The sequence below is a fragment of the Tiliqua scincoides genome, chromosome 1, assembly GCF_035046505.1.
Source record: "Tiliqua scincoides isolate rTilSci1 chromosome 1, rTilSci1.hap2, whole genome shotgun sequence".
In the NCBI taxonomy this organism is placed as follows: domain Eukaryota; kingdom Metazoa; phylum Chordata; class Lepidosauria; order Squamata; family Scincidae; genus Tiliqua; species Tiliqua scincoides.
This window is the reverse complement of record NC_089821.1, coordinates 294,537,799-294,550,218: the sequence shown is the minus strand read 5'-3', so window position 1 is coordinate 294,550,218 and position 12,420 is coordinate 294,537,799. Positions and strand designations below refer to the sequence as shown.

The 12,420-nt window shown below is 43.2% G+C and overlaps 1 protein-coding gene across 1 annotated transcript in view; it reads right to left on the bottom strand.

Moving 5' to 3' along the window:
* SLC24A4 (solute carrier family 24 member 4) overlaps positions 1-12,420 on the bottom strand; it is a 96,305-nt gene that overhangs the window by 12,108 nt on the left and 71,777 nt on the right. The window contains exon 10 of the mRNA XM_066612162.1: positions 9,240-9,382. Coding sequence (XP_066468259.1) covers positions 9,240-9,382 — 143 coding nt within the window. The remainder of the gene's footprint in view (positions 1-9,239; positions 9,383-12,420) is intronic.

The following is a 12,420-nucleotide window of genomic DNA, read 5'->3' as shown; positions in this document are numbered from 1 at the left end:
AGAGGCAGCTATATGGAAACTGGTTGAGTTTTTCTCTAGTCTTGGAAAGGGTTTTCCTTCATCCTGGTCTAACAATTCCCCTTAATTTATATTAGTGAATGTTAGCAAATGTTTGTTACACAGCACCTATGAAATTTTAGGCATTTTGTAAATTTATAGTCAATAATAGCAGTTGTAATCCAGGCAAAGCCAAGTTCCACTGATTACAACAGCAAAATTAAACGTGTTCAACTTTCTCCTGGGAAAAGAAGGAAGGAGGGAAGTTACCAATTAAAGACAGAAAGTTCAATTTCCAAATTGCACTAAGAATGTGTGATTTTTGTTGGGTCCTATGCAATTTGAGACAAGACTCTTTCTTGTCTTGGGACACCATGTTCTATATTCCACATAGCAAAATAATTAAGGGTCCAGTCCTATCCAATTTTCCAGTGCCGGTCCAACTGTGCCAATGGGATGTGCACTGTATCCTGTGGTGGGGGAGGCACTCACAGAGACCTCCTCAAGGTATGGGAACATTTGTTCCCTTACCTCAGGGCTGCATTGCAGCTGCACCGGTGCTGGGAAGTTGGATAGGATTGGGCCCTAAGTCATTTCAATAATTTCACACATACAGTACAAAACACAATGACCTTGAAGATGAGAATTTTCTCAAAATGACTTGGGCCCAACAAATTACATATTGCTGATACAATTTGGATGTTGTCTCTGCTGTCAAAATCAACAAGACTTTAAAAGTACTTTATTTGTCTGGAATATGTTGTAAAAGTAACAAAAAGCACATGCCAGTAATCAAGACTAAGGAGAAACTTCCTTAAAATTTAGTGATGCGATTTCATAAAGACGAAGAAAGCAATCCTTCAACTCACTAGATTTTGTAAGATAAATTATATCCTAAAATGTTCCAAAATTTGACCATTAAAATGTCAAGCTACTGGGCAGCTTAGCAAGAACTTTTCTTGATAGCTTTGGGACAATGCATATAAAGGGGAGTGCTATGCTGTACTAAACTTGGTTTCTAATCTAAGAGACAAAACATGCAACCCTGATCATTAATAAAAGGAAAACATAATAAATGCACGCAAGTATTACAACAAATGTTACCAACCAGACATAGGAAGTGCAGTAAGGCTTAGCAGACAGGAGACGTATGTTGTTAGAATGCACATTACAGTAAAGTGTATGTTAACCCCAGAGAAAAAGGGGTACAGGCGGAGGCGATGGGGAGTGAGGGGCAATACCATTCTTTATTGCCATTGTTATTCATTTGGATAAATACAAACATATATGTTTACAGCAGGTTACTTACATTGAGAGCACCAGGAGAATTTAGTGTGAAGAAATGAAAAAAAAAACCTGTTAGTGCACAATTTTAGCTTGAGAATGTTGAAAATCTGGGAAAACATGGAGCTGAAGCAAAAGGAATCACAGAAAATCCCTCAAAAAAGTCTGATGATCACATGCTTGTTATTTCACAGAATGATGAAGACAGAAGAGAGTGCGGAGGAAGAGATTGAAACTGACATTTTATTTCAGACTATGGCCAAGACAGCAGTTAAGTCCTCATAGCATTTCCCAAGGATGCATCCCCATTGGTTATGTGATACAGTGCTAAACTGGATATACAAGAAGCAATATACAGCTGGGGAAGAAAGTGGTACAGAGTTGGGCTGGGCTGGGCTGGGCTTTGCACAGGCATTAATATGATTCTCACATGCAAAACCTCTGAATGCAGAATTTTCTACTTCTCAGGGTGTGTATGTGAGCACGTGTTATACAGGGAAGCATTCAAAAATGATACTGTACCAACTGCAGACTTAAATGATATAGGGCGCAATCCTATCCTGTGCTGGAACAGGCAAGCCAGGAGGCTTGCACTGAATACAGTGCAGGATAGTGGCCATAAGTGGCATTTCCCCTTACCCCTGGGTAAGGGCCACTGGCCCCTATGGGTCACTGCAGGGCTCCTCGGCTCGCCCGAAGTGAAAGTAGAGCAACTGCACTCCACTTCCGGTTTTGCAGAGGTGGAACATGATTGCTCCACTTTCACTTTCTGCAGGCTGGGGAGGCCTGCAGATGCTTGCACAGGGCTCCCCGCACCCCAAGGAGGCTGCTGCAGGGACTGGTGAGTGCAGTCCCTGCAGTCCCGTTAGCAAAGCGATCCTGGGGATCGCGTCGCTGCCTCCCCTCCCTGCAAGAACTTACAGCGGTGCAAACTCTTCTAGAGAGTTTGAAAACCGCTGGCTTAAGTGTAAGTTAAACATGTTACCCCCCCCCCTTTTGGTTTTGCTGCTTCAATCCAATTCTTTTTCCAATCTGAGGTTTTATGACAGCTCTGTTATTCAGGAATACAGGGAACTGGGTGTACAAGTCAAGCAGACCAGGATGGAGAAGCTGAGGAGGCCTTAGCCTGAGAAGAAATGGCAGAGAAGAGAAACTAGACAATGAAGATGGAAGTGCCAAGACACTTGAAATGCACCTGAAGATCTTGATAGTCAGGGCCAGAAGATAGCTGTTGTCCAAAGAAAAGACTTAGGCCCAACCCAGATGTATTTACAGTCAGGGCAGTGGAACAAGATGGATGCCTGGATGGGTGGAACTATGCTGGAACCTCATGAGGACTATGCAACTGTTTCCATCTTCTCTCTGCAGTGTCAAGTGGAATTACCTAAGGACAACAGAAGGTAGCTCAGGAGCTCCTGGTGGTAATCCCAGTAGTTCCTGACATTATTTCACCTGGTCCACATAGATCCAACCTCACAAATGGCTTAAAAGAGTTGGAGAAAACAAGAACCACACCCGTGCTGATTCTTATGTGGAGGAGACAGCTCTAGCCAAAGCATTTTTAATAAATAAGAACTAGTGTGCGCACACAGATTATATCTGAATGTTTACCAAGCGTCAGTAGCCACAAGGTTAAAATTAAACTGGAGATCTGCACAGACATCGAGTTTATCTCTTGCCTGCTGCACCAAGAAATAACTCTAAGGTTACTCTACTCTAAGGTTGCTTCCTCTTCATTATTCAGTAAGATCATGCAAGCAAGCAAATGCTGCGATGGACAACTGCAACCTGCCTTTAGCGTAAAGTTGGGGGCATGTGAGAACTACCTGTGATGTAAGTGCTGTAGAAATATGAGGAGTATACAAGCCTGTGGAACCCTCTGCTGCTTCAGCGCCCTGCCACAGCTTGAGACGCTGAGAAACAGTGCATCTCTCAGCTTCGACCACTGTGCGATATCCTTGCTGAGCCCTGAAGAATGCAGGTTGAGGCTGGTGAACCTTGTTTGTCTCCATAGGGGGAGGACAGAGCCACAACAGACAGGGAAATATAAGGCCAGGGAGTGATTGGGATGGGGTGGTAGGCAAAGAGGAGCAGGCAGGGGCGGGAGGACAAGCTGGAGAGAACACAAAGGTCTGGGACTGAGCAAGGAGAATGGGAGAGGCAAACTCTGAGGAACAGAGTGGCATGGACCCATGTGTCCTTTTAGGGTACTGAAGGACACATCTGTCTGTAAGGCTTTGTGACACGTCCTCCTCACTCCACCTCCTCCCATGGACATGTGGATGTTGACCTAGCATTACCAGACTGGAAAAGAAATGGATTCACCACGAGAGATAGCTTCTCAGCAAGGGTTTATTTTCAGGTTTTCAATCTCTTTTCCCTCTCCCCCCTCAGATCTTCTTCTGTGTCCCAATCAAATGCATCCTATTGTACATTCGTGTCTGGTTTTTTTTGGGTCCCGAACATTTGTGTACCAATATATGTATATTTATATTAGATGTGCTTTTTAATTTTTTAAAATGCAAAGGTATGGTTAGGGCTGGGATAAGAAGCTTAGAATATATAACATGAGGTTTGTTGTCCAGTCATAGTGGGATGCAAATGATTGGGACACTAAAATTTATGCAAAATTGGGACGCATTTGGTCAGAACACAATTGTCCAGGATGCAATACCTTAGTCTTGAGCAGGGGTGCCCAAACCCCGGCCCTGGGGCCACTTGTGGCCCTCGAGGCCTCTCAATGCGGCCCTCAGGGAGCCCCCAGTCTCCAATGAGCCTCTGGCCCTCTGGAGATTTGTTGGAGCCCACACTGGCCCGACGCAACTGCTCTCAGCGTGAGGGCAACTGTTTGATGTCTCACATGAGCTGTGGATGAGGGTTCCCTCCACTGCTTGTTGTTTCACGTCTGTGATGCAGTAGTGGCAGCAAAGGAAAGGCCAGCCTTGCTTCGAGCAAGGCCTTTTATAGGCCTTGAGCTATTGCAAGACCTTCATTCATTCATATAAGTTCCATCTTTAATACATTCATTTATGTAAACTTATGTAAATTTATTCAAATTTTAAATGTAAATTAGTTCTTTTTTCCCCCCGGACCCCGATACAGTGTCAGAAAGATGATGTGGCCCTCCTGCCAAAAACTTTGGACACCCCTGGTCTTGAGGGACAGATGGAAACAGTGGAAGGATTATGGAAAGGTTTGGAGTGAGACAAATAAGAGTACAATGGGAAGACCTGAAAAACTGAAAGAGAGGAAATGGATAAAGATAGAACCAGAAAGGGACCTGAGGGAGAGAGGTGGAGCATTTCCTAAAAGGGAAAGAAAGGGGTGAGGAGGAAAGAAGAAGGGGGAGAGGTCAGGATAAGGGAAAAATAAGACAGGGTCTCTGCTCCCCAACTACAGCTGATCCCTTGGTAGATGCTAAAAGACTATGGTCCAGCCCCTGCAGCCAGAAGCTCTGATTTATTTCCAAACCTTTGAGCTCCTGGCCTAGCCTTGAGCTCTGCCAAAAGTGTTTCAGCTAGGCATCAGAAACCCTCAAATCAGGTTCTTGCCAGTTGGAGTGAAGGAGCTTCCTTTTGAGGGCTACTGCATGAAGCCCAGGAAGATGGGACAAATGACCAAAAAGGACACCAGAAGAAGATCCGAGAGGGGAGAGGGATTGTAAACCTGTAAATAAACCCTTGCTGAGAAGTTATCTCTCATGGTGAATCCATTTTTTTTCCAGTCTGGTAATGCTAGGTCAACATTGACATGTACACGCGAGGACATGGAGTGAGGAGGATGTGTTACAAAGCCTTACAGACAGATGTGACCTTCAGTACCCTAAAAGTACAGAAACTGAGGGTACGTTATGTGCGGTAGTTCAAGAATAAAGTCCTGATCTCCACTTAGGGCCTGTGCTTAGCAAACTGTTTATTGAGACAAAAATTCCAAATGGATTTTACTCTGCTTTGGAGTATGGCTGAGCCAAATGTACCCAGCAGGAACTTTTGGTTCCAACTGCAGGGATGACAACGGGGGACAAAAGTGCCCCCCTCGGTTTGCCCTTTTGTTGCTGCTGCCTGTTACACGGCAGCAGGGGTGTTTCTCCCAGCAGTTTCATTTTCTCCCTTGGAGAGATGCTGCATATTGATGCAGCATCCTTCTGAGAGAGAATCTGGAGGGAAAACCTACCCATGGCCACCAGTCTATGGGAAGCAAACTGCAGCTGGAGTAAGAAAAATGCTAAAGAAGTACATAGCTGTCTGTTTGTGACCATGTACAGAGAAAGAATGGGATGCAATGGAACGGTGGGTTAAACTGCTGAGCTGACAAGCCTGTTGACCACAAGGTTGGCAGTTCGAATTCGCGCGGCAGGGTGAGCTACCATTGCTTCTCCCAGCTCCTGCCAACCTAGCAGTTCGAAAGCATGTAAAAATGCGAGTAAATAAATAAGTACCACCTCGGTGGGAAGGTAACGGCATTCTGTGAAATTAGGCACCTAGTCATACCGGTCGCATGACCACAGAAACTATCTACGGACAAACTCCGGCTCTTTGGCTTAGAAACAGAGATGAGCACCACCCCTAGAGTCGGACTCGAGTAGACAACACCAGGGGGAACCTTTACCTTTACAGAGGGAGAACCTCAGCATGGAACCTTACATTCCTAATCTTATTCTTAAGTGTTCCTGGTTGGCAACCTTCAGTCTCGAAAGACTATGGTATAAGCCTACAGCACCTGGTATTCCCAGGCGGTCTCCCATCCAAGTACTAACCAAGCCTGACCCTGCTTAGCTTCCAAGATCAGACAAGATCGGGCATGTGCAGAATGGGGCAGTAAAGTTGGAAGGGAGGCATTTCAGGCCTACTTTAGAAGTCCTATTCCTTAAGGAGGTATGCAAGTGAGGCCCCTCTCTGGGATTCCTCTGCTACCTGAAGTAGGTGGCTAGCAGGGAGAAAGCCTTCTCTGTGGCAGCACACTGGCACTGAAGGTTCCTCCTTAGGGAAATTCCCCTCGTTAATACTTTTCAGGTACCTAGTCAAGACCATCCTATTTTCCTGAGCTTTTTAACAACTTTGATGCTAATTTTTAATTGATATCATGCATTTTCACCATGTTTAAACCACTGGGATTATTCCACACTGCAGATGTTCCTCCTTCATTTCAGTACACACTTCATCATTATTCACTGTTTTTTATAATTTCACTGTTAGCTGCTTGTGATATTTCCAGTGCCTGCAGCAAGGCCTTCTCCATCAGTGTTAAAGAGACAGAAGCCCTGTTCTATGTTTCACTCTGATCACCCTGATCTACTCTGGGTACATATATCTGATGAAGTGGACTCTGGCCCTCGAAAACTTAGACTGTCATATATCCATCTGACTTTACGATGTAACAAAACATTCTGCTTTGCTGCAACAGAGAAACATTGGTACCTCTCTGCAATCTGAATGAGTGTTGAAGCAGCTGACCTCTACTCTGCCCCAAATCGCCCTACATATTTTGCCATGGTAGGCCTCTATTGACTGGATACGAATCAGAGCCAAAGGCATGTGAGTCACCACAACCAAAGTCAGGGGTGTCCAGCTGCTGTTCTTTTACTGCCAAAACATGAACATTTAACAACAAAAGTACAAATCTTCGCTTCCTGTGCATATGTCTTGTCTTTGAAATTGGATTTTCCTCCAGGTAAAAAGCTTTATATATATATGAGAATCCAGTAATAGAAGCTTTTATGTCTTGCCAGTCGAAGCTCTTGAAAGCAATAAAAGTTATAAGCTTCAAAGGCAGCTTGGCAGTCTGTCAACCTCCCTTTTATCTACACCCCCCCATCCTCAAGTAATAGAATTCCCACTGTCAGGATATAGAATTCAGTAGGCTGAGAGCAGGTGTCCTTTGTTAGAGAATAATCAGACTTTGCACTCACATACTGGAGAAGATTAAGGTGAAACCCAAACCCCACTGACCCAGGAGAGGTGTTTAAAGAAGATCCAGGCATCCTTGCCGAGGGAAGATGCAGACAGGTGTTCCGCTTGCTTCGGCAGATTGTTGACCCAAACAAAGTGAAACACCGCTTCAAGAAACTGTGACTAGGCCAATTAGGTCAACAGCCAGAAGTGGCACAGCCTGGATAACAGCAAAAAAGGCTGCCTCCATATGGTTGTGGAGAGCACAAATAAAATATGTTACCTGAAGTATTTCACAATGCACACGGTTTCAGTGTGGCTCAGATTCTGCAATGCACATACTATAGAGAATGGGAACTACTTCTGGCTGAAAAGTGGGGTGTATAAATATAATGAATAAACAAATATTAGTTAAATACAATGGGGGGATATCAGCTTGTATACAAGTTCTCCTTTATATGAAAAATAAGACCAAAACCAAACACAGGAAGCTGTTCATGTTAGAACTTTGGTGATCCAGATCATAATCAGGCACTGATAGCAGTTCTCTGGGGGCCTTTCCAGCCCTCCATGGGGGTGCCAGGGACTGAACCATGAACCCTCTGCATATAAAATATGCATTTTACCACTGAGGTCTGACCCTTTGAATTGAAGTAAAGAGACAGTCCTTGTGAATGCAAGGAAAAGGGTTCCTCTGTTCAATATTCTCCCTGCAGGAAAACTTACTTCAAATCTCATGAGAATTGTTGCAGAGGTTTGTTTATTTTCTTGAAGCTGAGGAGGATGGAGTATATATCAGTTTCAGATGAAAGGAAATCTGGTAGGATTACAGAACTGGGAACGGACATACAGATTCTTCCATGCAATATTAGTAAAACAAAAAACGGGGGAGAAAATTCCCTGCTGGGTGGCTAATAATTTACATACTAGTGTCGAGAGTTTCTGAATATGGAGTCCTCATCTCACTGCCCAGTTTAAAAAGGTCACAAGCACTTGCTGCCCTGAACTGATGCACATGTCCTTTGGATCTTCCTACCACTCAGGAACTGTTAATTCCATTGATGAAAGTCCATGGAAGACTACATATCCTGCACCACAGGGTGTAAATAATTGCCTCTTAGGGCACCACATGACATCAAAGTGTCCAAACACCCACTCCATCCTTAAGTCTAGCACTGTTGTGAATGCTTATGTTTTCCTGCTGTTTCTTACCCAGCAGACTCACATTAACAAGGAATGAAATATTTTCTGTCCTTCATCCTACTGCCTTAACGGCAGTGTTTTGCAATCTTTCTACAACCAGGGAACCTTTTTCAGAAGGGCATGCCATTTGAGAAATGCCTGCCCATCTCCCACAGAACCCTAATGTATTGCAAAGGATTCTAGGGCAGATTAGAATCTGCCCTAGAGTTCATGTTCATGCAGGGCACTGATCAAGCGTATGGGGCTTGATTGTTGCCCTATATGGAATGAATGTGATGCCCAAGACATATACTATGCATCTCTGCAGCTGCATTGTGCAGAGGAAGTGGTGTTGGGGACAGTCTCCCATTACTGAACTTCTAAATTTGAAAAACAATGTCTTGCTATGTTTTAAGGTGATACTAGAGTGCAATATTTCAAGAATATGAGATCTCTGGAAGCATAAAATAGTAAGTGTAATCTATGTGGCCACAAGGGCGAGTCAGTCAACAGCATGCTTATTATTGACCCCAGCCAACTTCCATCTAAGGAAAAAGAATCTGAGATCCCAAGAGAAACCAAGACAGACTTAAGGGAACCCTGAGGGTACATCAATGCACGTGTGTTCCCTACTGAGCAAAGAAGCCAATACTACCAATGTTGCAGACACAAATGTTAGAATAAAAACACATGTGCCAGAACAGTTGAATACGGTTCTAAATATTCAGTTGTGTTGAATTTGTCTGAAAGTAGCAGACCAAATAGGAGGGAATTGAATCATTTTGCCTGAGACTGTTCAGTTATCAATGTGTGAATTGCCATTCACACATTGAATGAACAGGATACCATGTCCAGCTTTTTGTTCAGCTCCTGTCTGCTTAGCCTTACCTGTCCACAGCAATGGCATGGATGGGTCATCGCAGCTAATGTCATAAGATTCATTACCGTCTTCCAGTTCACTGTTAACAGTGTTGCCATTCCCAACATTCATGCTTTTGATAGTAAACAATTTCTGCATCTTCACATTGTACCTAGAAGTGGACAGAGGAAGGAGAAAAATGCAGGTTTTATGTTCAAAATTTAACTATCTACTGTCAGGGGGAAACTACCCATGGTCCTGTGTTTTGCCTTTTTTATTTTTATTTTTAATTTTTTTGTTAAATAACCTGTGGAAGAACACAAAACAGAGAGAACAGGGAGGGCAGGAAGGGATTAGGACTTGGCTCCTGTTGTGGTTCCAGTCCTGACTGCATACCACCTCCATGCTATTTTTAATGAGAAAAGTCTCAATTGAAAACCAATGAAAGGTTTTTTTTCCCCCCATTAAGAATAGTGTATGGGGTGCTGGTGAGCACAAGTGGGTACAGAACCATGGCAGAAGCAAGGTTCTAAAGCTCCTTTACCCCTCTGCAATGGTTTCACCCTCTTTTGTGCTCCCTCTCCAATATTTAGGGCAAAAGGCAAAAGCAAAACATATGTACATTTCTCATTACATGTTGTTTGGTTCTTAGTCATCTTTCCTGTAGAACTCTCTAGTGTACAGTACAATTATAAACTAATTTTCGTTATGACAACTCTGTGAAGGCAGAGTAAGTGCCACCCAATGAACATAATGGACTGAGGAACACCTTACACAATATGGTCACGATCAAGCAAAGTTAAGCACTTGTATTGTTTTCAGTGGAAAGGTCAAGAGTGTGCTTAACTCTCTCATACATACTAATCTCAATGACACTCAAAAGTACATAATTTCAATTTCAAAAAGTACTCTTACTTTTAATGTGAAAATGTAATGCACATATACATCAAATGTTTACATTACTAAGATATGTGTGGCAAGGCACTGGGTGCCTTGCCACAAGTAAATACAGAGCTAACATGCCACTGCATAGCATCTGAGGGTGATCATCTTTTGAAAAAAATGGTTTTGACTCTGTGAGCTTTCCAGAGGTCTACTTTGGCAACATAACAGTTGAACGAAGGCTGCAACTAGTTTGCATGAGACCTATCAGCTTGATTAATTGCACAAAACTAGGCACGTTTTTTAGACACAGAATAATTTTATAGGAGTTCCATTGACTCTAATCCCATGATTTCAGAATAAAAAATTTGGTAAATGGTCTTAGAATGCAGTTAGGCACTAGCGGTTTAGGGCGCAATCCTAACCCCTTATGTCAGTGCTTTCCAGCACTGGCATAGCCATGCCAATGGGATGTGTGCTGCCTACTGCGGTTGGGTGTCACTCATGGAGGCCTCCTCAAAGTAAGGAAATGATTGTTCCCTTACCTCAGAGCTGCATTGCCCTTATGTCAGTGCTGGAAAGCACTGATGTAAGGGGTTAGGATTGCGCCCTTATTCAGATAATGATGAAGCACCACACCCTAGGATATAAAAACCTCATAAGATTTATCTTTCTTTTAAAAGATCATTGCTCTGGGGCATAGCTTACTTTCTGCAAGGTCCTGTGGGTCTAGGGCCTCTACTAAATGCTAGCACCTGACCTTCTGTGCCATCAGCACAAATTACCTGGTTAGCCCAGTAGAAGGAGCTCCTTGAGTCAAGGGCACGCACTAGGCTGCAGGACTTGAATGAATAGTATCAGCTGACCCTCCAGGTCAATATGGACGCACCAGGCCTTTGGCTTCCAGACTAGGTCCTCAGTTTGAGCTACTGATTGTTAGAAACAGCTGATCAACAGACTTAATTTTGCTTTTACTATTCTTGCTCTGCCCTGCAACATGTCTGCTTACTCAAGAATCTGAGTTTACCTTATTCCATGTCATGTGTCTCTGGTCTTTTGGAGCATTATCTTCCTGAAAGATATCCAGGCCCACAACCGACCCTAGATCCCATATCTTGTCTCTGAACTTGATTATCATTTGATACTTTATCCCTCTGACAATTCCTGCCTTCTGCTGATAGGGTGACATCAGTTATGCACAAGCCAGAACCACTGGCTCCAAAGGGCTCATGCATGAGAGTAACTGTGCAGGACTACCACCCATTTATTCGAAAATTTCACAATAATACAACACAGTTTCTTTTCTGCGGTTAAACCCTGAAAGAGGTTTCTCTTTTATTTCCTCTCATGAGATGCTTATTTTGTATTCCTAATGCTTTGGAAATTTGCTAGTAAGTTACAATTACATAACCTTAAAGTCAATGCCACAAAACCTATAAATCAGACTCAGACAGCAGAGCATGGCTCCCAAAGCTGGCAAGGATTTCACATTAACCACATCAACTTCTGGAAGCTATTAACAAGTTCTGGAAAACTGCAGGTAATTATTTGTACACCAAAACAACCTTTTGCACTCCATGCCTCTCAGCTATGAAATACTTTCCTAATTTAGTAATTTAGGATATTGATCCAAAATACTTTAAAGAAGAGGTGTGGTGATTATTTCTGTTGAACTGAAAAATCAGTGTAACAACAAAGATTTTGTTTCTGCAAGTGCAACTGATTGACAGTTCTCAAGCTCTCCAGACCATTCTCAAGCTCTCCAGAGTAGCTTCTATGCATTTACAGTTGTACAATTGTGCTCAGGTTTGGGTTAAAGCATTCTTTATGCGACTGTAATTTTCTGATTAGTGCTATAAGGAAGATGGAATGTGAAGATCTGAATGTTCATTTTTGGGTTTCTACAGCATAGAAACAGAGTGACTGAGGATTTTTATCTTGGAACTGAAGGGAGAGACTGAAAATATGGATGGTTCTTCTTTTCTGTACTCTGAGGGCTGATTTACACAGTGCAATTGTCATTTAAAGACTGCTTTAATTAGTTCTGAGCCAATTAATGAGAGCCAAATCTCTCGAGAACTTCTAGCTTGAAATTGGTGGTGGTGGGGATTAGGGGGCAATTTCATGCAAAGGTAATTTCAGGCATGGTTTTGTGGGGGGGGATATCATTTGTGGTGAAACGGTTGGTGGTAGTTTTGCTTAATTATTCCTTGCCACAACGTGTGGCAGCGGTGAAGCTCCTCTTGGTGACAGAAGGCTACTATTAGGTTAGAAAGAAGACTTAAGGGAACATTAACTTCCTGCTTCTGTTAACGTTCCTGTCAGTGT